Below are 27,513 nucleotides of genomic sequence, written 5' to 3' on the forward strand. Positions count from 1 at the left end.
AAACCATAAATAAACTGGCAAAAACAACTTGGTAAAACAATTTCAGTTGCTCTGTACAATACTCCTGTCCCTCACTTCCAACGTCCATCAATGATTAAGTGACTGAGTCGAACAAGGTCAATACATGGATGGTTTAGATCCATGTGTAACAATGGACCAGTCAAAGTCAGGAACTAAATCTAATCGGGATTCTTTCGTAAGACTTTAAACGTGATGTTCACAGATGCCGCAGATCCAATCTGACTGAGCTTGAGCTGCTTTCCAAAGAAGAATAAGTAAAAATGTCAGTCTGCTCATGGCTGTAATTGCATTGAAATGTGTTTCTACAAATAAGTGACTCAGGTAGCCTGAATTGTTTGTTTAGAAATATATTTATGTAAAACCAACAAAATGTTTCCACAGGAATCACATTTCCAGAGCAGGCTCTGTTTTCCCCAGACAATAAGAATCATCTTGAATTAGACAAGCTTAACCAGATGAAGCTAATGTAGTTTATTAGATTTTAATTAGATTTTCTGGCTGGATTTGTGCTGGAATAATCTGCCATTCCTATAAAATGTTCCACACTCTTACATAAGATTTTTTTTTTTCTGTTTTTCTTATTGCAATGCCTTGAGTGAATAAGTTTACTTTTTTTTTTTTTTTTACCTCAAAGGTGTTTTTATAGTTTTTATTATTTGTTCTAATTTCTGGACTGTTTCCCCCTTTCACATGCATGGTTGTCCAATTACTAAAATATTTGCATAGCTGATGAAAAATTGTGCTGTTATTCTTTGTTTTGCTTCTAAACACTGCAAAAACAAGTATGTGTTGTTGTTTCTAGTGCAAATATTTAAGTATGCTTGAAATAAGACAAAACTAACTTAAAAGTAACATTTCATCAAGAAATAAGAACTTTTTAGTCAGTAATTCCTTATTTTTTACAAAAAAGATTATTTCACTTACAACTATACATTTTTCCCATGTCACAAGTGAAATATTCTGCCATTGGAACTAGTACTTTTTAGTCAATATTAGGAATTATTTACTTGTATCTTGCTGTAAAGTTACTTGTAAGTTGTTTTTTTTTTTCTTTTTCAAAGTGTGAGATACTTTCACTTGAAACTAGACCAAATATAGTTTGTAAGATTTTGCGTTTTGGAGCGAAAAGGTTTTCTTCTGCTACTCAGAAATAACCTGAACACCTGCAAATCTGTATGCCAGTTTCATCTATGTGAGAATAACAAATGATTAAAGTTATTTTGATCCCCTGAAGTAGCTGATAATCACCGTCTCTCCTTTGTTTCATCCTTTTTATCTCTGATTTCTTCTAAAGGTGACGTGTAATTGTTTCACCATCAGTGACGGGGAGCTGCAGGAGGTCGGAGTGGGGCTTTATCCAAGGTAACACTCTTGCATATGCAATAATATTAGGGTTTGAAGCCCACAGAAGTGAAAAAATATTTAATTAATTTTGGTATAGCTTGCCTCGCCCAGTCTTATAACTTTGACTAGATTAAAATGCAGCTTGGAGATGCAGTTTTTGCCCCATCAGTCCTTCACTGCGGCGCACGTTCAAAGCCCTCGCAGCGCTTCCCGCTCTGTCCTGACACTTCTTTGAAGTCAGAAGCAAAGGGAGGGAAAAGAAGACTTGATTTTTTTTTTTTTTTTTACCCCTTGTTAGGTGAAAACCTGGAGGAATATCATCACACAGTTTGGGCGACAGGAGGGGAAAATGAGATTTGACTGGAAGTGTGTGAATGATGAAACGGTTGTTGTCTGGACTGTGAAAGTGAAAGATCCGTGCACAAACACACACAGCAAGCCGTTATGCTCGGTAATCCCTTCCATTGCTTCCTGGGTGAACGGGGTGGGATTTGGCCTGTTGTTGTACATGCTGCTAGTGCTGCTACACACACACACAGACACACACACCAGTGCGGTCACTGACGCCGCAGGTATCCCAGCCAGTTTATCTGGCCGGCGTTGAGATGTCAGATGGTCGCAGTGGCATCAGTGAAGCTCAGCCAAGCCGCGTGTCTGGGTGTGATTTGTGCTGCTACTCATCCATAAATGATGGACTCGTTTGCAGGATGCTCCCCTGTCTATTCGTATTTTAGGTTGCCTAGCAACCGTGGGTTTGCTAAAGAAAGTCGGGGGATTATTCTTCCACGGCTGCACCTCAGTTCAGCTATTCTCKTTATTTCTGTATTCTGGTTTTGTTGTACTTCAAAAACTACTTTTTCGCCTTTGGTTTACTTCTGGAAAATTGTTATTCCCAGTATTGCTTCAGGGCCAGTTATCGCACTGAACATATGACCTAAAAACTCTTGAGTATTTATCGGGACTAAAGGTGCATTTACATAGCAGGACGCTAAACATTTACAAAACTTTTCAATATTAGCAGCATTTAGTTTCAATAATTTCCCACTTTATGCTCCTTGGCAGTTCAAATTTCCTGCTAACTTGAAATTTCATAACAAAAGTTCTGCATTTTTTTTCCCTTGCAAATTTGTTTAATCTTAGATACCAATGTTAATTATGACAAAGTTTCAATTAAATTAGTAAAATTCAGCAACTTTATTTGAACTTAGTGAAATTCAGCAACTTTAGTTGAACTTGAAGGAATTTCACGTTTTCAGTGGAGATAAAGAAAAACTCTGTGTTAAAATGACTTCTGTCAATAAATATAATCAGTGCAAACAGTAATTACAAAATAAAGGAAACTACAACACAATAAAAAAAGTTTAAGAAATCATTAAATTAGCTAACAACAAAGTGAAATAAACAAATTGTGCAGTTTTAATATTTTGAGTAAAAAGGTAATTTAAGAGTACAAATAGGAAGTAGGAAGCGTTAAATGGGAAATGGGACAAATTGATAAATTAGCATTTTGAATCAAGACTCTCAAAAATAAAAGTAATTATAAGATAAATCTGGAACATAYCACTTTATAACAAAATGTAACAGATGTAATTCAGATTTTCTAGAACTTTGGAGGTTATAACATATTTAAAATAGATGTGGGCTGTCTTGGTCCTGTACGTGCTGCATGTGTCTTAACTCTGTTTAAATTTAAATAAACTTAAAATAAATGAAGATAAAGTGAGTCTGCTTTAACTTGTGAACTCGCGAGTTAAACCCTGTGAATCCACTCTGCAGAAACCTGCTAATGATGCAGCCTTTAAGTCCTGAGCGTTAGAGCATGGGAACATCTAAAACCTTCAAGACAGGCCGACCTCAAGGGCCGGCGGTCTCCACTCCTCATAAAAGTCTTGTATTTTAAATAACGCTGCAGTTCTCTGTATGTTTTCCTGATAAGTATCAGATGTATGGATCATATTCTCACTCTCCACCCCGCTACACAGCAACATTTGCTTTCACAGATACCGTTTATGTGAGTCGTTAGTCAATTAATCTAATTAGCATGCTAATGAGCTGCTCCCCTTCAAGATAAAAGCATCTTTCAGAGGGCTTGATGTCTAGTTGATATTCAACCTGCAACTTCTCCACTGTAGAGTAAAGCCAGGGGCGTTATTGATGGTTTTGCAAAGGCTGAACACGCATTCTTAATCTCATGCACCCATTGTTTCACTGAACATGATAAACGATAGCTGCGGTGACGGAGGGGGCTGTAAAAGCACACAGACCCCTTCAGTGTTTTTTCCCAGCCATGTGTGCAGCGATATTAAATGTCTTTTTTCACGTTGTGCTGGGGGCTTCTTAATAAGAGTTAAATTCTCGTCAAGCTGCAGGAGATATGCTTATCAGGTACAGATTTACAGCTGAGTAAATGCCCATTTCCAGACTTTTACTTGGGGTTTATGATTAGGATTGTTGACACTTTCTGTTGATTGAGGTGCTACATAATGCTACCATTATTATATACTGTGTTGTTTCATTTGATTAAATTCAGGTAAAACTTATGCTTGATTCAAGCCTTTTTGTGCAGCAACTTTAGGAAATATTCTGCTCCGACATGCCAGAATCAAAAGGTTGAATTTCCTCTTCTGCAAATAATTAATGTGTGCTGAAACATTGATAAATCTAAAAGTTGCAGCAGAGTATCTGTTCATGGCTGGAATGGAGATACTACTGTACTTTGTGATAATATAAAATCAAAAATGTTTCCATGTAAGCATTTGCATGAGATCAAAAACCTCCCTCTTAGTAGTTTATAGTTAATGACCTATAGATGTATAAATATTTGTTCTACCTAAAAATGTTGTGTTTATTGTGGCATGAAATAGGCTTTATAAGGTTACGGTTTTCCCTTTATATTTCGTTCTACTAGTGTAAATAGGAAAATCAAGTCAAGTAAAATGTATTTGTGTTTTAGCAGCAAGGCAAGTCAAAGTGCGTCAAACCATAAAACACAGCACAGTAGCCAATAATGAAACGAAAAATTAAAATAAAAAAATGTGTGATAATCTATTGTCCCTGAGCACGTGACGTCACTCTCTTTGAAACTCGGCCCGCTCCGCCATGATGGACGTCAAAAAACCAATGTGCTCCAGTAAAGGCTGTCAGAAAACGCACAGCTGGTGGCCAATATCGCTTTTATTAAGTTGATTTCGCAGTAAAAATGGTCATAGGATGCTGCGGGGTCTCGACTGCACAAACAGACAAGGATAGAAACCAAACTTGTCATTTTATTGCGTAACTTTTAATGAGGAAAGGTTTGGAGGTGAGGGACAGCAGCCATCAGTCATAATGACTGGCAGCCCTCGGTATAATCGTAGATTTGCAGCCAACACTTTTTACAAGGTAAGAAGATTAACGATCATATACTTTATACTTAAGTATGATCAGAAAGATCATATCAAATATCGTATTACGGAGAAGGTACGCGTCTAACCGTTAGTAACCATGGAAACAGTGCCCTACCGTCAGGTAGCTAACATGTATGGAAAAAACTGGTTAACATCTCGTCTTTTGTACGTTTTTTAAGGCTTCTTTGGTGTAAACGGGAACGCTGTTTATGACTTAATGATTTAAATCATGTGGTGTGAAATCGGGCAAAGTCGGTAATTTTGATCAACAAATTATGGCATGGGTCGGTTTCTAAGCTAGCTGTTTTGTAAATACCGCCGTCTCTGAGCCACAACCAGTTGTGTTACGCTCAGAGATAAATTATTTCCACTCGAACAAGTAGAAGCCATGAATAAACTGACAAAAACAACTTTGGAAAAACATTTCAGTCGCTCAGTTCAATACTCCCGATCCTTCATGGCGCCTGGAATGATTAAGCAAAGAGTCCATAGATGAGCAACGAAAGCAAAACAAAAATCACCTCTGAGACGTTCATTTTAAAAATGTTTTTAAATAAATTGTTTTATTGAATAAAGTAGAAAGTGTAAAAATAAAAATTGGGCAAACCAGTTTAAAGACATTAAAATAAACCACCTTTTTATGAACCTTTGATAACTGTCAGCCTTATTATTTGCATCAGAAATGCTGATGGAAATCCCATAATTGCTGTCAAAAGAAGAAAGATATCACTAGAATATAGGTCTGGGAAATGAAATAAACTTGTTTTGACACAGGCTGAGAATCTATTGTTGTTTTTGTTTGTCTGTGAGATCCAGGAAGTCTGACAGGAAGAAATAAAGAGTGGGATTTGTTGTGACAGGAGCAGAGGGCTTAATTTATCACTCTGTGCTTCTGTTTGATTTAAGAGTAACTTTTTTAAGGATTTTTTATAAATCCAGCGTCAAACTTGCATTTCTCCTTTTATGGTACAATTAAGAAAATGTTAAGCTTCTCCGGTGATACGTTAAACCATCTATTAGTTAACACATTTAATGGTTAATCAGAGCAGACCTACTTTAGCTGTTTCAGGCAGTGGAACATCTTTTTGATATTCTGTTCAAAAACATTTTAATTATAAGTTAAAGTTTTAAAGAAGTCTGATTTAAAATGATTTTATTTCTAGTTTAAAATATATATTTAAAATAAATGCTGAAATACACCCCCTTTTTCATCCAAAAGGGAAAATATTAACACCTGGCATGCCAGTAGGTATGAATAATAACTCATAGACAAATTTAAATGAGATATTCTTGATGCAGTAAAATTTATGTATTTCTTACAGTCACTTAAATATTTTCTAAGTTGTATTTTCTGTAAGTTTCAACTATCCTATTTTTAATTATGTTTTAATATGTATTTAGTGAAGTTTTTGTACTTTATTTTTTGAAAGTTGCTGCTTGTATTCTCCCTATAGTTGCTATTATATACTTTTTAAGTATAATTTTTTAATCTCATGTATTGTACAGTTTGCATGTGCTTATCATAATAATTGTGGTCTTTTTGGTAATTTATTTAAACCATTTTACTTTAGAGGTAAAATGAAAGTACACCATGCAACTCTAATGATTTTAAAAACAGAGAATTGGATTCAGAAGTTTAAATTTATTATAATTTTCTTTAATTTTTTTTTCTTTGTCTCCTCACCATAAACATTTCTCCAGAAGGCATTCATCTGGTAAATGAGAGAGGCTTTCTGTTAGTTTGAAGGTGCTGATAAAGCAGCAGCAGAATATATATATATTTTAAATTGGTTTATCCCTCCATGCAGGGCGATCATAAACTCCTTTTAATTCATTCAGTGACTGTGATGTTCCAACATCTTTCACTTTATATGTTTAAAAGCCTGTGGTTTCTCAGCAACGTCGACATTTAACCAAGTGTTTGTTGAGGTTTATGTATTTATTTCGTCATACTATTTCAAAGAAATTTGATGATAACTTTAGACTTCAGCAGCAACTTCTGGTTTCAAAAGTGTATTGTAGTTGCATGTTGTGTAATAACGAACAGAACAATTTAAGTGATCGAATTTTGTTAGACAGAAAATGTAAAATTGTTAAGTTAAACACAAATTACTTATTTTTTCTGACCCTTTCTTCTGCTCCTCTTTCCCCCGACTTTCTCCTCTTTTTCTTTATTGCTCTTTTGTGATCATCTTCCTGTTTAACCTGCTCCTCTTGCTCTGCTGTCCTCTCTTCTTCTTCTCATCTGTCTCAGTTTATCCCTGTTGAATCATGACTGTCGGCCAAACTGTGTGATGGTGTTTGAGGGTGAGCGGCTGCAGCTCCGAGCCGTCCAGGACATTCGCCCTAAAGACGAGGTAAGGCGAAGAAAATTCAACCTCTATTTTTACACCATTATCAACGTGGAACAAGATTCTTCTTTTATGTTTTCTCTCTATGGCAACATTTTATTATATTTTATTTACTGTTTTCCCAATTTTTAGTTATTTCTTGAATGATGCATCATCTGAAAATAACATCCACTGTGTTGTAAACTGAAATTTATTGCACAGGTACTAAAAAATATCAATAGAAGCACAATAAACTTTATGAATCCTAGTGAAACATCTCTGTAGCACAAGCAGGATGACAGCTTCTAACACGGCTGTGTTTCTCCATTTTTTTTCCCATCATCCCTTGTGACTGTGTAATGAGATGCATTGTGACTAAATATAATGAGATTCATCCCTGCCATCTGGACTTAGACTCTCACACATCCACACACATAGTGCAACAGCAAAAAATTCATCCATACACAGTTTCACTCAAATTCATCTGTTTTTTTTATTTTTTTTATCCGTCTTCACAGAATCACACTTAATTGTGCTCTGCATTATCACAAAATATTCAAAAGTGCTATGAAAGCAGACACTTTCGCTTTCACATTCAAAAAGTGTGACTTTGAGTGTCATGTTCTCTCCTGTGTCTAGTTAACGATAAGTTATATTGAGACTTTGTCCCTGACTGAAGAGCGGCAGAAGCAGCTGGAGGAGCAGTACCACTTCCTCTGCCACTGCCAGAGATGCAACTCACAAAAAGAGGTGAGGGTGAACAGAAACCTTTAAAATTACTGGAAACTTTTTACTATTTTCATCCTCAGTCCAAATAAATGTTATGTTATTGCATTAAAATAAAACAAAAATCACTATTCTTAAAACAAAATCAGAGAAAGCAGTGATTTGTTTGTGTGGCTGAATATTTATAGAAATGTTTTGTGGGGATTTATTTATTTTTGTTGCTTTTTTATTCTGTAGTTATTCTGCAAAACGTCTGGAACGTTCTTTTAAATCAAGGCTAAAAACCTATTTGTTTAGAATTGCCTTTCATTAAAATGAATGATGTTCTAGTTATTATATAGTCTTTATTCAAACTTACTAATTTCCTTTATTTTATCCGCTGCAAAATATTTTTTTTTGTTGCTTATGTTGTAATTGTGCCCTTGAATTGCCTTGTTGCTAAAATGTGCTATAAAAATAAACTTGCCTTGATTCAAGACCTGCTTAGAGCAGGATCCATTCAAGTTTGTTTCATATTGTTTTGTATGGCAAATGTATTTTAGAGATTTGAAACCCATAAATATTACGTTATAAAACATAAATAAATGATAACTGACCTTCCTATTGTTTTGTTTAGCTGAAAAGTAACCTTTGTAGTCAAAACAGGAAGTTAGTTCCATATATGGCTTTGCAGCGTCTAATGCACATTTGTCGCAAATATGACATTTACTGTTTTAAAAATACCTTTTTAATGGGAATATCAGACATATGTGCAGCTTTTAACTGGCAACAGAGGAAAAGGATGCTGCAAAAGTCAACAGTGTGGAAGAAAACAGGATCTTTTGTCCTTTTAATGCAACTTTGTGTCAACATGCCTCATGAGTCATTTCTACCTAATGGAGGAAGACATTACAAATAGTTTTTACAAATAGTTGCAATGTGTTTGTCAGCACAGCATGGATTTATGGCGCATCTCGAGCCTAAAAGTGGAATCAGCAGGGGGYGCTGTGTCTGTCAGGAGACAGGATAGATGCCGACTGGTTCATGTAGATTCACAATAATCTTTAATGCTCCCACAAAACTCAGAAGCACAACATTTTGGCATTTTTCTAGCAAAGTAAACAAGATATGAAACATAAAGATATGTTTTTCCGAATGCCAATGAAAACAATCGTAATACCTTCATATGACTGCTTTGTGCAGACAAAGCAGGTTTTGTCCTCCTGCAAGGTCATTCTTTAAATATGAGAAGATTCAAAATTTATTTATTTTTGCCCAAACTATCAAAACTTTGCAAGTATGTTGATTTTATTTGTTTCTGTTCAATTATTTTTTTTATTTGTGACCTTTAAACTTCTTGAAAAGTAGTGGAGACTTGGAGTTGTTTAAGCCTTTTTGAAATGTGCTTTTGTTTACTCTCTCTAGATCTGAGCTCATCTCCCACAGGAGAAAATTTCCAAACTTTAATGTCTTGGAATGCAAACATTTGTATTTCAAAGAGAAAAAAAAGTTTCTCTTTTAAATCACCACACATGATAATGATATTGTTGTGGACAATAAATTGGTAACAGTGTATAGACACGTGATCAATATGAATGGATACAGCTTAAACAAGGACTGTGGAATCAACTAACTAACTCACTCTCTGGTTACCTAGCAACTCACTCATTCTTTGGTTACCTAGCAACATGTTGAGTACCTGGCAAAGCAGCACTGTTGCGCCGGATTTTCGAGCGTCTGCCTAAATAAATCTTCCTTATTTTAATTGTAAGTAGTTCTTTAAATGTCCTGTGAGATGATATACTTAYCCATGTATCCATAACAACCGGAACTTTCAATATCCAGCAAGTTATTTTCGTAATATACCGTCTATTAAACGAGTGCCCCCCGATTAATTACGCTCTCTGCATCTGCGAAGTTTCCGTATTAAACCCGATACTTACTGAAAAGTGCAACGTCTGCCCTTTTAGAAACCGTTGGAATTTTTCAGATAGCGCTACGTGTGGCGGAATTACGATACTGCAAATTTAGAGGTGTCGGCGCCGACACGTCCAGTCTAGAAGGGTTAAGGTTTTGCCACCKGGCCCCATAACTGCTTAAAAACAAAACAAAGGAATGGAGTGAAAACTGTGGATAAAAGAGACAGGGTCAATTTGGCAGGATTTTAGATATTTAATATTTWAAAAATGCCTAATTCATAATTATCGATATCGACCGATATGAAACGCTTATATTATGATAGGTCTTTCAGCCATGTCGTCCGGTCCTAATTGTCTGGGGGTTTTTTTCAGCTGAACTAAACCTGATGATGATATATTGATTAAATGGATGGGCTAAATGTTTTCAGAAGTTAAAACACACCCATGTGTGTTCCTCCACCCTCTGTCTCCTGCCTTCACACACATTTACTCTGCTGCTCAGACAGCGTATCGGTGCACAACGTGTCTCGGTGTACCCTCTCCTGTCCTCCTCTCCTCTTCCCTCCTTCACTCTGACATGCTTTCTTATCTCCTGCTGTCCTCCTCTTCTTCTCTGTCACTCTGTCACGCTCCACCTCTCTACGCCCTCCCTCTGTCTGCCTGGCCACCGACTGAAAAATGAGAAAATTATCTTGTCTTTCAGCTGCACTTTTCTTTTCCATCCATCTATGCCCGTTCCGTCTTCCTGCCATGATTTTGCAGCRTTTCCGTCCAACTCTGCCTGTTTACTTTCTCCCACTCTCTTTCTCTTTTTGTTTCTGCCTGCACTTTTGCCTTTGATGTCTCTATTCTAGGATTTAAATAACATTTCCCATACACACAGAAGTGCTGTGCCTCTTTATTCTTGTGTATGTGAGTCGGTTGGGTTCTRCCACAGTGGCTTTATTTTATTCAACTAACCCTTTGTTGTAGTGCAACACAGATGCTGTGTGTTATTTCAGTTGCTTTAATCTGACGACCGGCTGCACAGTTGTGACCTGAAGTTATCATGGCAACATAGGCGACATGAAGGCAGAGGAGTGCTTTTGTAAGAGCACATTACAATAAAAATTACATTGTTTTGAAATGATTTAACTGATATGGGAGTAGGATTTAGTAAAATATTTGGCATGAAGTTAAGTTTTGAATTTGTTATTTAAAGTGCCTTGAATRCATCTTGAACTTTGCTGCAATTTGTTTCATTGCAACCACAAAATTTGATGTACATTTCTGTTTTCTTTTCCTCTTTAACCAGAGAATTTGGATAATTAATGTTCGCAGCTATAAGCTTGGAAGAAATTTAAATTTCTTGTTTTGCGAAGTCGATGGAAACTTTCCGGAAGAGACCTCAAAATAGGGTTTAGTAAAGTGTTGACTCTATGGAACCAAAAACAAATGAATGTAATGTAAAGAAAAAATCTAAAAAATGATGTCTGTTTTCCTTCCACTTTACAACTATGTGCTTCTTTGTGTCATTTTATCACATAAAATCTCAATAAAATACACTGAAGTTAGTGTAACGTGGGAAAATGTGAAAAAGTTAACAGTATAAATACTTTTCCTCAGCACTCTATGATTATTAGCCCCAGAAATATACAACTTAAACTGATTCAATTTCCTGTTTTTACTTCTTTTTTTTTTTCCTCTGGTGGTTAGTGAGTTTGCTGCGACCTCTAAGATTGTTCCAGACCAAGATATCTGGTTAGTTTTTATATTGTTGTCCTGTGATTCAGGAGGGATTCATGCTGTCGGGGGAAGAAGAAAAGTGGCAGCAGCTGAAGGTGGCGATACCGAGACTGGAAGGACTGAAAACCGAGTCCAGTATCCTTTCCCTCCATTTTCCAGCACAGAAACATCGGATTCCAGTAACTGTTATTGAGTCTTGATGATTATTCTTTGTATACATCTGGTGACTTTACAGTAACTACAATATTTGGTCATGTTAGTATTTTAGAAACATTTTGTAGCCAATATGAAAGCTTAACATGACTAATTCGCCACAATCATAAATCATATTCAAATGTTCGTTGGGGTGTAAATATTTATATATCTTGAAATTYTTTTAAATAATTGCCAATTAAGTGTGTGACTTTTCTCTTGTATCTGTAAATCAACACATAAGGCCTGCAGACATATTTACATAAAACGACATCTGTACATTTATGTGGCCATTTTCAGAAATACTTTAGACTTTCTTTGAGGATTGTTGTTCCTCTTCCTTAATTCTTGTCCCTGTAGATTGGCCGGCGTTGTTGGAGAGCTGCAGTAATCTCCTGTCAGCTGCTGGAGCTGAACTTCCTGATGAAAATCTGTACAAGCTGAGGGTCACAGACATGGCTTTAGATGCTGCTGTTCAGCTGGGGCAGTGGGAGGAGGCTCTGACATACGGCATGAAGACGCTTCCAGCTTACAGGTGAGTTTTAATTYTTTAGAAAATCTCTGTTACATGAAACATGTTTGAATCCAATGACTATATGTTAAGGTTTTAAAGGAGAAAATCATATTTGGCCTCTTAATCTTTGTATTATAACCTCTGATTTTAAATAATCATTTTACAGATTTCTGATGATTTCGTTTATTGGGTTTAAACTTTTAATATGCTGACTGTGACTCTTAAAGTGATTTATGATGATCATTTAGTTGGGGCTGGTGTTGGAGGCATTAAATATAAAACAGTTTGCATTGTGCCATGAATGCTAATCATTAGAGTTCACGGTAATGAAGGTCTGGCGTGCTAATGAACATTTTTATTTAATAAACTACTCAGAAATATGGCATTAGCTGTTGTAAATACAGCATATTTTATGCACAGCAGCAGTCAAATTGCTGAATTAGACCATAAATAACTTCAGCTCTACAAATTAGTCTTACAGCTTTTAAGTATTTTGTGCCATATTTCTAAACTGTCTGGCATCTGGCTTTCATTTTTATCCCGACGATAGGAAAAAAGCAATAATAGGAAAAGCTGCCAGGGTCTCCATCCAACATCTGTAACACCTCACATGGGTTTATACGCTAAATTGAACTAAAAGTAATTCTATATGTTTTCGCACTGCTCTGCTCAGAGACAGATCATAAAGTACAGTAACAGTACAACAGAGAGATGATGATGGAGCGATGCCACGCCTCATATGTAATAAACGTCAGCTCCAAATGATGGCTGCGAAGAAATTATGTCTCGATTTGTTCAGTGCCTTTAACCTGATTTGTCCACCTTCTTCCATGGATCATTGGATTCTGTCACAGGTGGRAAATATAAAAAGGTAGGAGAGAATGTGAGGGAGAAGTATTTCTAAACGTAAAAATGTCAGTATCACAGAAAATATTTAATTGAATTAATTTCTTTTTTGATTAACTTCTTTTTGCTGGAAGTTAAAAACAGAAATTTAAATATGTGGACATCCTAGAAGTACCTGAGGTGAATTATTGTCTGATTTGATATGTACAACCCTCACACACCTCTGCATCCTTGTTTCTGCAGTGCGGTATGTTCCCTCTCAGCCTTCCACCTCTTATGCACTTTCCTTTGTGTGTGTGTGAGACTAATTGATCTTGTGTGAAGGGCAGAGCTCCAGTGGCACAGCCGTGCTCTCGCTCACACCAGCAACAACGAACCACAGGAGAGAAACCACAACACAGCTTATAAATAAATAAACAGACTCCGAGCTGCAGAAGGAAAGAGTGGCGGTGGTGAGAAGAAAGGGGATCTGGGTAATTTAAAAAACATGGCTTTCTTCTTGCTGCTCCTCCCTAAAGGCCAGATTTGTGGAGTCCATGACTAACAGCTGCCCTGATATCAGATTTAACCACCTGAGCTGGAGATGTCTGCAGCTCCTCCAGAGTTGATGTGGGCATAATCAGATGAGGGAGTGAACAGAGCTTTTATCTTGTAACCTAACTCTGCTTCAAAGGGAACYTATTATGCAACATTAATAATTTGCACTTTTTTTGTACTTCCATTTGGGTCTTTAAGAAACCCACCCAACTGTTTTTTTTGTAGCAATAAGTTCCTGTTTTTTGGTTTCTGGAAAATGAGCCATTTCAAAAACCTCCAGCACGTTTGGTCAGCTGGTTTTACTGCTGTATGCGCTGTACAATGGCTGCTGGAAAAGACAAGTGATTTGTTAATGACTTCCAGAGTTTTTTAGCACATAAATATGTTGAAGAAAGTTTTCGCATGTTAATGAAAGGTTATTTTGGATATATGTTCTTGTTGTGTGTGTCTGACAACATGTCAAAAACACAAAATCTTACCAAGCCCTTTTTTTGTCCAGTTTCCAGTGTAAATATCTTAGTCCACTTTAAATATGAAAAAATTACAAGTAATTTTTCAGCATGGCATAAGCTTGTCTTTCGTCAGTAATTCCTTAGTATTGATGAATATATTTATAGATTTTAGTGAAATACTTTTCCAGTGAAACAAGACATGTTTTCCATTCTAGAAGTGAAATAATCTGACAATGGAACTAGTACTTTTTCATCAACATTAAGTAATTATTTACTTTAAACAAGCTCCCATTTATTGCTGACAAGTTACCTGGAAGTTAGCTTTCTTATTTCAAGTGTGCTAAGATATTTGCACTAGAAACTTTAAATATCAAAAATGGTAAGATTTTCTGTTCTTGCATTGTATAATCTTAGACTTCAAGGATGATTATTTCTTCAACAATGAACTATTTTCATTACGTGAAACTAATACGAATCCAGATTAGTTTAATTTAAAATGTTATATGTGTGGCACAAAATAACTACTTCAGTTTGTTGCAAAAACCTGCTTCTTTTTCCTATTAAGAGATCTGTGATGTTTAAATGCAAAGCCTGAATTTGTTCTGCAGAGCAAAACCTTGATATTAAAGATCTGAACCGATTCCAAAGAGGAAACGTTACCTGAAAGGTTTGCTGTACAAATTACAAACCAATCCACTGAGTAGTGAGGGATTTTCAAAGCTAAGGGAAATGTCAAAAAACTATATTTTTTCCTTCAAACGCTAAAGATTCATAACTAAAGAGGTAAGTGGAGGAAGATTTGGGATTTTTCAAGCCCTCTTGAGTTTAATAAAAAAAAAGTGAACTTCCTTAATAAAATCTCTGCCATGAACTTGTGCAGGTTTAGGGAAGCTTTAGTGGAAGGCAGAAAACTCACCTGGGTTAACAGAGCGGAGAGAAACTGATTGCATGCGTAAATAAGCAGCAAAACACTGAAAATAATGTTTTGCAAGGAAGAGAGGCCACAATGAATGTAAAATAATGAAAAACAAGAAGTGGGGAGATTCTGGCGAATGAGTGGGAGGAGGAAACTCCGCGTTCATCTCGGCTCTTCCTCTGGGCTGAAAGTAGCTGCAGGAGCTCTCCACGTCTCTCTTTCTCCTCTCCTTCCTCTCACTCTATATTCCTTTCTTCTCTCACAGCAAGTCCTTTCCCAATTTTTATTTCCCAGGCTGTGATGTATAGAGAGGTTATTCCCTGCGAATAATGCACACCCGCTGCAGGCTGTGCAAGCCAGGCTCATCGAACGTCTCTATTCTTCCCATATTTTACTGGCATAGATACGCTCATACACGCTTTCATGAATCATGAATATGTAATGCATACACCTGCATTTATAAGAAAAATTTATCTATTAAAGTATAGCTTTCATATAGAGCTAAGGCAAATATACTGTGGTAGGATCTGGTGCCTTAATGTTTTTTTACTTTTTGTGCCTTCCGTCTCTGTGTAAACATGAATTGTTGCATCCAGCTGCAGTTGTTTCAGGGCAAAAATGTGTAACTCAAATCTTCATTAATATTCAGATGGATTATAAATATAAATGTTAGCCTAGCATTCACAAAAGCCTTAGTAGAATTTCAGTCTTTGTAAGCCTGCCTGTGAAATTATATAAAATCTAAGCTCTCACTTCCCCTCCGTTCTCTTGTGGAAACAATCATGTTTCATGCAAACTGAGGTATAATAATGAAATGCATTACTGTTGTATGTTAAGTTTCATTGTATGTCATGAGACTTTGCCTAATTTTAACATTAATCCGTCTGTGGAAAACAAGGACTAAACGTCAGATGTGATTTAAAGCTCATGGAAGTCATCTTTTATCATACTAATAAACACGGGGTTGTTCCAAGTTTGCTCATTTGTGCAGCAAAGTAGGAGTGAAGTGATGTAACACTGAATAAAAAAATGCATCTATGTAGAATGCTGTGGTTTTCCTCTCCTTCGTTTTTCTCCTCAGTAAGGCGATTTGTGCTTCGCTCTCCTATAAAAACAGCAGGGTGTGAATCTTTCAGCTCTGAACAAGCGCCTAATTAGTTCCACTGCATTCACTTTAAAATGCTACACTTTCCACAACTATTAATTTCTCGCTCTCCCTTATCGCTGAAAGCTATGATTTTCTAACCAGCTTTCCGTACTTCTCTTCACTTTATTCTCACTGGAAAAGAAAATTGGGTGAAAAGTCAGGAGACGCCAAGTTAATGAAATTATTTTAATAGCCTTTTGGTTGCATATGCAAAAATGAAATCTAATTGGAATGTGGACCTCGTGTGCGTGTTTGCGTTTTTGCGCTAGCCAGAATCAACGGATTGATAATTAAATCAATATTGCAACTTGTTATTATGCATGGAGGACTAATGCTGCTGGCTTTGAAACTGAATTCTCTGCTTAACTAATCGCTCTTAACCACAGGACTGGGGTCCACCCCTGTAATTGGGCACCATGTCGGCTGGTTGTTTAGTTGAGCTTGACGGTGTGAACAAATGGGCAATTAGCACCGAGAGGGAAAAACAAAAACTAGCTTAGAAAATAATCAGAGAAGCCACAGAGTAACAGATTATTCAGGTTGTGGCCTCCTTGTTTTAATTAACTTAGATTTTTACTTGATATTTATTGCTTTTTGTTCTAAAATTTGATGCGACTGAGCATATTGAAGCAGTCTGACAAATAAACCAAGTTAATTTGGGTGAAGTGGACTCGTATTGACCTTATGCATGCATCCTCCTGTAATAATGATGCTGGCTGTTGACTGAAAGATGGAGAAACTGCGCCTGAAATTCAAATTTGAGAATATAAATGAAGAAGGATTTATACTTTGCTGCTGAACATTTTAATGCCATCATACAGGTTAGCCTTGAAGGATTTTTTTACAGTGTGTGTGTAATCAGTTTAAGATTAAATAGAGTAAAGGTTTGAGAAATTGAAGAACATCAGCATTTTGAAACCCTGAAAGCAAAACCAAAAAAATAAACTAGTAAGCAAAGGGGAAAGACATTTAAGGCAGGAAGATGGAGTTTAAAACATAGTTTGGTATAGGAAAGGTTTTTAAAAATCAACACTGAAAGCTGTTTTCCAATAGTTGCTTGTGTTTGTTCATGTCGCAGAACAAACATGAAGCTCCTCTGACTGATTCTCGAGGCTGGCCGTCTTCCTCACTGACGCAGCTGCTCTGGTTTTTAAGCAGCTTTTTTTCCCCTTTGGGTAAATTGGCCTTTTTAATCTGGCTGAACTGGGAGAACTGGAGAGCGATGCTTCAGGTCTGATTGGATGAAGATACTTGTCTTGTCGTGATAATATCTATCATTTAGTGAAGTGTTTTCTAAAGACCACAAAATTCAATTTATGTAGCCATAGTAATGTGGGGAAAATTTAGTGACAAGAAAAACTGGAAGAGGAGTTTTGGCTTTGAGTCTAATATTGGTTAAGATTTAATATTTTAGATGCTCGTTGTCCACATGAATAGAAATAATAATAAAAAATATGAATATACAGCTCAAACCGGAAGTTAACATCTATCAATATTAATTTTATCAATATTGGAATCACACAGAATTGCTTGGATGCAAAATGTTGCTTCACAATGTTCAAGTGTCAAGCCTTTCTGTTGTCTACACATAAACAAAGAAAAATGTCTGAAAAAAGTGTTAATTATAATCGATCATGTCATTGTTATGCTTGGAAGTAGCTTTGTAATTAAATATATTTCTGATATGCAACCCTGCAGAAAAATCCACACTTATAACAAAAACTGAACATGGGACAAATTGAAAAACCAGATAAACATGTTTATTCAGAAGGTTGCAGAAGTTTAAAAGTGTAACTTTATTGCACATAATGTATGATTTTAATTCTGCTTCAATACAACACACATTTATTTGCGCACAACACATTTCAGATCCCTCTGCTGTTTGGAAACCTTTTGCTTGGAACCATTTCTGCCCATCCTGAGTCCGCAGACTCTGAGGAGAGATTTCTGTTGCTTTGAGCAAAAACCAGACTTTCAATTAAGCTCAAGAATGTCCTCTAATCTTCAGAGAAAAATAACAAAAACTACATGAATACAGAGATAACTGAACTGAAGGTAAATTGTCTTCTGTCTGTTGTTTCTGCAGGTTGTTCTACCCGGATCCTCATCCAGTTCATGGAGTTCAGCTGATGAGAGTGGGGAAGCTGCAGCATCACCTGGAGCACCTGGAGGACGCTTTGGACACTTTCAAAGAGGTTTCTAGATTCTGCTCTGTGTTTTTACAGTGTTTGTTATTGTTGTGTCATTTATTACACATTGATCACATGTTTAAAGTTTTAATAAATTGTCAAATTGGGATGTTTTTGTACCATTGCATTTCCTCAATACAAAGATCATGACTCCTAACAAACAAATTGTATATTTGAAGTTCATTTCACAAGTATAAAAGTATATTTTGCACCATGTACTTGTAGTGTACTAGAAATTATACTAATTTAATACTTCTTTGAACTAAACTGGGGCTGATTATTTTACTTATAATAAGACACTTATTCCATGTTAAAAGTGAAAACATCTGCCTCAATTTTAAGGGATTATTTACTTAATACAAGCTCCTATATATCACTGAACAGTTACTTGTTATTTTTGTCTTATTTCAAGTGGACTAGATGTCTGCAAACTAGACGAAAATACTTGGTGAGATTTTGCGTTTTTGCAGTGAAGGTTATCCTGACATATGCACTCTAATATTAATGCACAAGTTTGAGTCTTACTAATATACTTAGTACTTAGACTTTTATGTAAAATATAGTTTTTTAAAATTAATCTTATATTACATAGTTTCATTTTAGTATAGCTTAAGTATGGTACACTTGAATAAACTATTGTTTGCTAATGTTTTTTGCATGGTTCCCTCTTCCACCAGGCTTTTATAATCATGAGGATGACTCATGGTGATGATCACCCCCTGACCTCTGACCTGAGGATGAAGATGGAGGAATGTCGTCTGGAGATGGATATGCAGCAATCTGGCAGACATTAAGACAGACTATGATCTGATATAAACATTAAACATACTTGAAAAGTTTGTATTTCTGGAGATTTTCCATTTTTATAATATTTTTTATAGGTGCATTACGATGTATCACATTACATTTTACTGCGGTTTAATGGTTGTTTTATAGGTCGATTTGAGGTCTTTCCTATCTCTTTATTAAAGATTGATTGGTATTGATGGCAGGTGGTCAGCAAAGCTCTTGTTGTGGTTAACCGTAATAAAATAAAAGAGGAATCCATCAAAAGTGTCCTAATAATCGTAAACACATTGGATTCTTGGCAAACACAAGAAGATCTGGATGTTCTTTTAAAGGTAATGTAAAACCACACAACAAAATCTAACTAATAAGGCAAATTCTGAAAGCGCAGACGGATATCTGAGCCAAATGTTTCTGTGAAAGCAAAAAGGCAAACTCTGCTTCCCAAGAAGCTGTTTTACGCCTTCAGGTAGCTAAGAAATGTCTCACTGATTGAGGTCGGCCTGTGGAAGTGCAGCCATCTGTCTCTGTTTTACAGTCACCAGCCTGGAAGACGTTCCCTCTTTAGCCAGATGACTTCAGCGATGAACTTGTTTGGGTGACAGAGTGGCCAGACCAGGTTAACCCGCAGGTTGACCCTCGGAGGACGACAAGCAGCCAGATTTCTTCATTAAGGACGACCATCTGTGGAAAGCAACCACACAAGGAAAGCTGCCAGCTCTGGAAACAGCAGAGAAATGCTTCCTCCAGATTCTGGTAACCAAGTAGCTAAATGGACATAGTAAAACCATGAATGGACATACACATCAAGGCTCCCATTTTTCCAGGAAACTATTGGCACGTATTTTAACATAGTAATTTTAAAAAACATTTATGTGCCTCTTCAAGCTGAATTTTGTCACATGGCACCTTCAAGCTGCTGCAGGTGCCGACAAACCAAACAAGTGCTGTGCCAAAAAGTGATCGGGTGAGATCCGGTGCGCCCTGAACAGAGGCGCACCGGATCTAGCCCAAATCTGCATACCACATTCTCTCCGATAGAGATTTAATATGAATAAACATTGAATATATGAGAAATTGCTGACATAGTGTAAACTACAATAGACTCAGACTTTATGCAATATTAACAATTTACTAAATTGTTATGTTTTAGGACTTCAGCACTTAAATCTTAGTTTTACTTTCACTCGGCATGAACAGAATAATCTGCAAACCTTAAATAATTAGCCTTAGATAAATTAATATGCTTTGCAAAATGCTTTTCGTTAACACTTATTTATTTGCAATTAATTATCGCACTGAATAAAACACAAACCATAACTTCACAAACCTCTGCAAGTGTGGGGGAAACCAATCTACTCCACAGCATTTCCTTTGCGCCATGCCTTCGAGACAATGCATAGGGCAAACCTGCCGGCCTGTCAAACACTGAGAAGGTCAATTTAGCCCACGAGCGTGCGCCACGCGGAGTGAAACAGACTGTTTTTAAGGTAGAAAACTGTTTATAAACCACGTTATGACTCTTTCTCTAACATCCGCATAGTTTTACTACATTTTGAGGGAACATTTCTAAGTGTTTTTTTAACCTCTAACCTGATTTGACAACCGAGGGAGCCCTGGGCAGTTGCCCATGTCACCCATATCAGAAACCGACACTGTCCACGCAATTATATAGAAGTGTAGTTGGTGCATAACTGTGTTTCCTTATTGATTTGATTGTACTTTTATTTCTTTTCTTTTTTTGTGGCTTCACTTATTAAAAGATACTCTCTAACATACATTTGTTACAGATGGCATTATCAGCTTGTACTTTCCAAGTCTTGCCCTGAGAAATTAATTGTGTTAATAATTATCTTCAAACACTTAAGATTTGCTAAAAGGTAGAAAACCTCCTACAGTCTACAGCAACACAAAGCTTGTGAAGGATGCATTAGTGTTTATAATGAAAATGTCAAGAAAAAGTGGTATAATTACACCAGAATGGGGACACAAAGATAATTAGTCGTTCATTATTGTAAAATATGCATATTAAAAAAACTATAATGAGCTCAGAGAAAATAGTAAGTGAGGATTGGTAATAATAGAAAACCAGGTTTAAAAAACAACAACTTGAACCACCCTCCATTGGGTCACATCAACATCACTTCCCCAAGAGACTTAAACCCCAATTTGAGAGCGTCGCACAGACGGAGTGAAAATATTTGAACTCCTGCATTTGACTGAAACTAAACCACACAGAGTCTGAAGTGTGAAGCAGCTGCTGTTGACAGCTTGTTTTGACACATCGACCTGGTGGCTGCGATCTCTCAGTGGTTTGACTTTTATCTGTAGCCTGTTATTTTACTCCCTGGCAGTGAGTGAGAAACCCAGAAGTTGGAGGCCCCTGGGGGCCCGGCCTGCTGCGTAATCTGCAGATTCCATCTTGAGGAGTGACCCTGTGTGTGTGTGTGTGTGTGTGTGTGTGTGTGTGTGTGTGTGTGTGTGTGTGTGTGTGTGTGTGTGTGTGTGTGCGTGTGTGTGTGTGTGTGAACCTGGTTTTTATAACCTCGTGGAGACCTACTTGTCTACAATGTGGGGTTATGGGGACCACTGCTCCCTGTGGGGACATTTGATTTGTCCCCATGAAGGGAAATGCTGTCTTTGAGTTAGGAGTTAGCTATGTGATGGCTAGTTTTAGGGTTAGGGTTAAGGGTCGGGGTAGGTTAAGGGTTTGGCTGTAAAAAATGAATGGAAGTCAATGAAAAGTCCCCACAAATCATGAAAACACGATTCTGTGTGTATGTTTAGCAAAGCCAGAATTTCAAAACATCCTTCCTTCTCTGTGCTCATCCATCACACACACACTCTTCTCTGGTTAATCCCTGTTTTTGTGTGTTTCTCTGTCGTTGTGTGAGGTCAGATAGAAATGCTTCCAAAGATAATCCCAAAATTCGGACATTTTCAAACTGATGACTGAACTTCCTGTATGTCTGTGTGGGTGAGTGTGTGTGTTTGTTAGAGGGTAGGTCGGGATAATAAAGTGTCTCATATGCGTCATGTTGCTTTTAGTTTTTTCTTCTCACATTTGTTAGGGTCTAATTTCACATCTTTAATTTTTTATTTTTTAAGAGTAGTGAACTAATAAACTGCTTCTTCCTCTGACCTTTATTTTGTCGAGTGGTTCTGTTTGTTATTCCTCTTTCTTCTTTCATTTTCCTTTCTTTATGCATAATGTTCATTGAATTAGATTTACCACTGCTTAATCTAAACCCGCTGTCATCAACTCTCATCTGTATCCAGGAAGCTTTTAAATTAATCCTGCATTAATTGACGTTTCATCTCTTCTTTACTGCCTTCGTGTAGTCGACCTGAGCTCAGTGGTGCTACTTTCACCCTTCATTCTACCGCAGTTTTAATTTTCACTTTTCCTCCTGCTGCACTCCATCATTTTTACACACTTTTATATTATCAACCTGCCATCATATCTCACTACCCTCGCTGCCAGCTTCACAGCTATACTTTTCACATCTCCTTTATCTTTAGCTGTAACATCTTTAATGTAGCTACTAACTAAATATTCATCTACTGATTTGAATTTTAAATGCAATTACAAGTTTGCGACCAAGGACTCAATCTCAGTCTTTTTCTACCTTGAGCTTCAGAATTTATCTACATTTGTCCAATTACTGCCATAACAGGTGGTTTTGAGAACTACTTTGTTTTCCCCTGTAATCTCGTTTCTCTGCATTTCTGTTTCTTGAATGGCAGATTTTATGCCAGGTATAATTTTTAATACACTTCTATTAATGATTTCAGTAAATTTTATTACTTGTTGTAAAATAATATCTGATGTTTCCACATCAGATTCATAAACAGGTTTGGAAAAGCTGAAAAAGGATTGACTTTGGCTGTCCGTCCATTCATGGATCTGTCACGATCATCGTGAAAACATTTCATATTTAATGAGGATTTAACGAGCAACATAGTGCATCTTTTTTGTGTGCAAAATCAACAAAGAGTCAGATGTTAAACTCTTTCCATACATTCCTTTATTTACATCCCTCTATCTTATTTTCCATCAAAAGAGTCAGACCTTATTTCACTGAAGGAGGAAGTCTACAGTGGGCCATACAATCTTGAATTATGGAGACAGCATAGATACAACCAGAGTATTTTCACGGCATATTATCTTATTTGCCCTATGGTGGTGTTTTGTTAGACATTTACTGACATTATTAAGGATATTTTGGTACAGACACTTTTCAAACACTTCTTTAAATAGAAATTCTTACAACTTCATAAGTGTGTTTTTGTTTTTCTCTGCACATCACATTTCTCCGTAACAATTTAAAGATGCTATGTGTCAGATTTTCTGATAACACATTATAATTAGCAAAGGCTTCAGATAAATAGGTAATAATTTGGTTTAATCACGCCGCATATTTCACATGTGTGTTAAATAAACACCAAACTCTGCTGATAAGTTATTGCTTGAATTATAAAGCACTACCAAAGGAGACAGATTTGTCAGCAACTCGAAGGGGAAACCTTCCACATAGCATCTTAACACTGGAAACACGTAAAGGACTGTAGTTATCTTCTAATTAAACCAAGCTATTGATAATCAAAATTTGGGCATTTCTGTTTATACAGATTGTTATTTGAAAACTTCTCATCCTAGCTTTTATTACCTGGCATTCTTGTTCTTTCCGTGCTCATTTGCAGTCAGCTTCTCCTGTATTTGGACTTTATTAACACTGGATCTGAGATCAAGTATTCAAGATTTAATAAAGGGTTAGACTTCCAGCTTTCATTCAAGAGATTTAACAAAAACGTGTTCAGTTTTTCTAAGCATAAGCCGATGCAGCCTACAGAAAAGGACAAAAAGATGAATGCAACTTCAAAAAGAACAAAGAGCTTAGGATTTATGGGTTCAAAAGATTTTAACACGGCTTACAAAAAAAAAAATCACAGATATCATGTAATACATCAAGTCAGGAGAGTCAGTTGCTTTGGGGAAAGCTAAACCCCATGCAGAAATACTCAAATTATCTGATTACTGTAAAAATAAAGTGACTTTTATGCAATAATCATATCTATTTTGTTGCAAAGCCTAACTATGAAACTTAATCTTTTTTCAAAACTTTTGGTAACTTATGTATTTGTAAGCTTGATTTACAATTAAAATTGATTTTAAAAAGTTAGCTACTGTTAGTTTTTTGCTAACATTGTTAGCGCATCATAGCTATGCTTTCTTCTGCTACAGTAAAGAAACATAGAAGTTTAAAACTAGCTTAGCTTTAAAAGTTGTGATCATTTGTGAGCTTTTTAGTGATTTTAATAGAAGCATAAGTTTAGTCTTCTCAAAAACGTCAGCCTTTGTTGATGTGAGCCTTATATTTTCTGAGTGTCTTGATTTTAGATTTTGTTGTTGCATATTTAATAAACTTCTTCAGCAATAACTGCAATCAGCAACATTAGTTATGGAAAACAGTTTATCTTTAAAATAATTACATGTATGTGAATACAGAACAACAAACTGCGGTATTTTTAAACAGAAGAAATGTATTAAAACTCTTGAAAGAAAGCTGGATATAGTTTATGCCTCTATTATTTTTATGTTGCTGTGATTTACAGTAGCAACATTTTTTTTACTTTGTTTTTAGTTATAGATGGATAATAATCAATCATATAATCAGAGGGTTGGTGCTTTAATAAATAAAAAAAAAACTCATTAAAATTCCCCAAAGAGAAACAAATGGAAAAACTAAACCAGCAGCAACAAAGATGTAAAATAAAAAATAACTGCATATATGGCATGTGTACAGAGCATATGTATTTATATGTGGCATGGACTGAACAAAGTATGTACAGATATTTTTTTGTTAAATGCATAGAAACTCCAAGATCAGAGGATGTAAATAAATAAGAAGCTTAATTAGGGTGTTTTTGCTTTAAGCATAAAATAAATAAACTTTCATTCATGACAGATGGACTGAACTACTTTAAAAAAAAGAAGAAGAAATGGCATCATGTTAAATCCCCCAAACAATGGACACAACAAAGTCCTTAAAACCTTCTTGTCGTCTAAGTTATATCAAATCATGGCTTTTTATCACAGGTCTGCACCATATAAACATCAACGGCTCTATCTCTTTTTAACAGCCATACAGATCAAAATTACAAACTCGACAGAAAATACAGCTAAAACTACATAGATACATACAATGTATAAAAGACTCATCCATATTTTTCCTCAGTGTCATTACTGCAGACTAAATCCCTTCCTGTTGAAGTATTTTTATGTGGTAAATGCCAGAAATAAGTTTTTTTTATTACTTCAGAGTTGACATGGATGTCACTTCAAAAACACAAATTTTATTGTTAAGGCACTTTGTAACTAATTTGTTTAGATATCTGGGGGTAATGTTAATTTGTAAGACCATTTTTATCCAATCTCCAATTCCCAAACAAATGTCTTGAGATATTTCTTCAATATTTTCTTATCACGTTATTTCCTCATGACCTATGTTATCTATTTTATCATCCCTGTTGAAGGCTTGTTGCACATACAGCTCTGTAAAAACTTAAGAGCCGGCTGCAGTGAGCCTCATTGAAAACCTCATGGTTACTCCACCAAATATGGATCTGAACTCTTTCTGAGTTAAAACATTAGTTTTGTTTTTTCTAAATGAACATGAACTTGTTTTCTTTGCATTATTGGAGGTCTGAAAGCTCTGCATTGTTTTAGTTATTTTCACCATTTCTCATTTTTTGCAAATAAAATTGTTGCTTTGAATCTCAGACATGTCAGTAGTTCATAGAATAAAAGAACAATGTTCATTTTACTCAAACATATATACCTGTAGAAACTAAAACCAGAGAAACTGATCATTTTAAGTAGTCTATTACATTTTTCCAGAGTTGCATATTTCATAATATATCATAACCATCTCTGGGACACAAAACCTCCAATACTAAGATTCTTACAGTGTTAATCCTGCCAATTAGAAATGGTATCAAAGGATAAACCAGACGACTTGTGGAGCATGATAATTCTCTTCCTGAGTGTTTTGACCAATTTCTTTTGAATTTCCCCCACGATCTTACAAAATGGAGTGGTATATTTGAGGTGCTGAATTAATACATCAACAGGCTAGTTTGTAATTAACACAAATTAATCAGAAACGTCCTAAACAGTTTAAAGGTATAGCATAGTGTATGTTAACTTCTGACGTTGGAGAAAGTAGTAAAGGTTTTTTAAGCTATTCTCCCTCCCATTATTCTGGCATTTTCTAATAGAAATTATTTTGATAACCCTAACTGGCTTAAAATAAGGAAATTTTGGCTTAATTTAGGGAAAAGGTCTTTTTATACAGTGTATGTAAAAATCAAATGTCAACTGTATTTCTTTTGGTACATTTTATAAAAACAGACAAATCAAGCAAAACTTTCAAGGAATGAAACCCATAATGTGATGTTTTTGTGAAAACACGATGTGTAGCAAAGGTAAACTGGAGTTATTGGACAACAGCGATGATTCCTGTGATGGAGAAGAGATAAATATGAAGACAACATTTCTGTAGGGGAAACAGGTTCTTTCATCTATTTTATATTTTTACAAACATTTAGATCATAAAAATCTCAAGCACCATAGATAATAATATTAACAAATCTTTAGCGTTTCTATCCATTCAATGTAAATGGAACCAGGCAGAGAGCTATGACTTTTAAGAAGTTTTCATCTTGTGTAGTTTATTTATTTTAGTGTTTCAACACAATCTAATCTTACTTTAATTAATCGCTTTACTGAAAAATGTAGAATTCAATTTCAATACCATACTCTGTACTATTATATATTTTCCTTGTCGCAGTTCCTTTTAAATATTTCTTTGTCGTCACACATAGCCTCTACATGGTCCCATTGTTCCCAAATAAAAAAAGAAACCTTATTAGAAAACACACACATTTACAAATCATTCAGTTTCTTTTAGAGTAGAGCGGAACAACACGGATACAAATAACGTCCAGTCACTCAGCAGCCAGTCAATGGATGCACTTAAAAGTGGATCGGAGACGGATCTTTCCACCTCCGCTCCTGTGTGACTCCAACACTTCTTTCCTTTGTGAACATGAAAAAGCGATCACATCCGTATCGGGACCCGAGCCGCAGGAATCCTCCTGAGTCCCGCTGATCCAAACCCAGACGTGTGTCGTTTCAGAGAGAGGTCCAGGCAGAGACTGCTCCATAAATTAGATTTTTTCTTCCTCTGAGCTCTTACACACTGAATCTGAATTTCCCACGTCTCGTATCAGATTTTGCTTCGGTCATGTACAGCTCTGGAAAAAATTTGTACTGAACCCCATTGAAAACCTCCTGGTTATTCCACCAAACACTGATTTCTGAACTCTTCCTGAGTTAAAACATTAATATTGTTGTTTCTAAATGAACATGAACTTGTTTTCTTTACATTATTTGAGGTCTGAAAGCTCTTTTTAGTTATTTTCACCATTCCTCATTTTAC

The 27,513-nt window shown here is 36.0% G+C and overlaps 1 protein-coding gene across 2 annotated transcripts in view; it reads left to right on the plus strand.

Annotated features, from left to right (window-relative positions):
• The window catches only part of smyd3 (SET and MYND domain containing 3), an 88,086-nt gene extending 64,038 nt beyond the window's left edge, over positions 1 to 24,048 (plus strand). Inside the window, exons 6-13 of one of the 2 annotated variants that reach the window (XM_008405772.2) lie at positions 1,316 to 1,383; positions 7,006 to 7,108; positions 7,721 to 7,831; positions 11,478 to 11,565; positions 11,983 to 12,157; positions 18,121 to 18,229; positions 18,901 to 19,059; positions 19,548 to 24,048. In XM_008405772.2, the coding sequence (XP_008403994.1) occupies positions 1,316 to 1,383; positions 7,006 to 7,108; positions 7,721 to 7,831; positions 11,478 to 11,565; positions 11,983 to 12,157; positions 18,121 to 18,229; positions 18,901 to 19,017 (771 nt within the window). In that variant the 3' untranslated portion in view covers positions 19,018 to 19,059; positions 19,548 to 24,048. Of the gene's footprint in view, positions 1 to 1,315; positions 1,384 to 7,005; positions 7,109 to 7,720; positions 7,832 to 11,477; positions 11,566 to 11,982; positions 12,158 to 18,120; positions 18,230 to 18,900 lie in introns of both variants that reach the window. The other variant, XM_008405771.2, reaches the window with a different exon arrangement.
• The last annotated feature ends 3,465 nt before the right edge of the window (positions 24,049 to 27,513 follow it).

This window comes from Poecilia reticulata, linkage group LG3 (genome assembly GCF_000633615.1).
Source record: "Poecilia reticulata strain Guanapo linkage group LG3, Guppy_female_1.0+MT, whole genome shotgun sequence".
Taxonomy (NCBI): domain Eukaryota; kingdom Metazoa; phylum Chordata; class Actinopteri; order Cyprinodontiformes; family Poeciliidae; genus Poecilia; species Poecilia reticulata.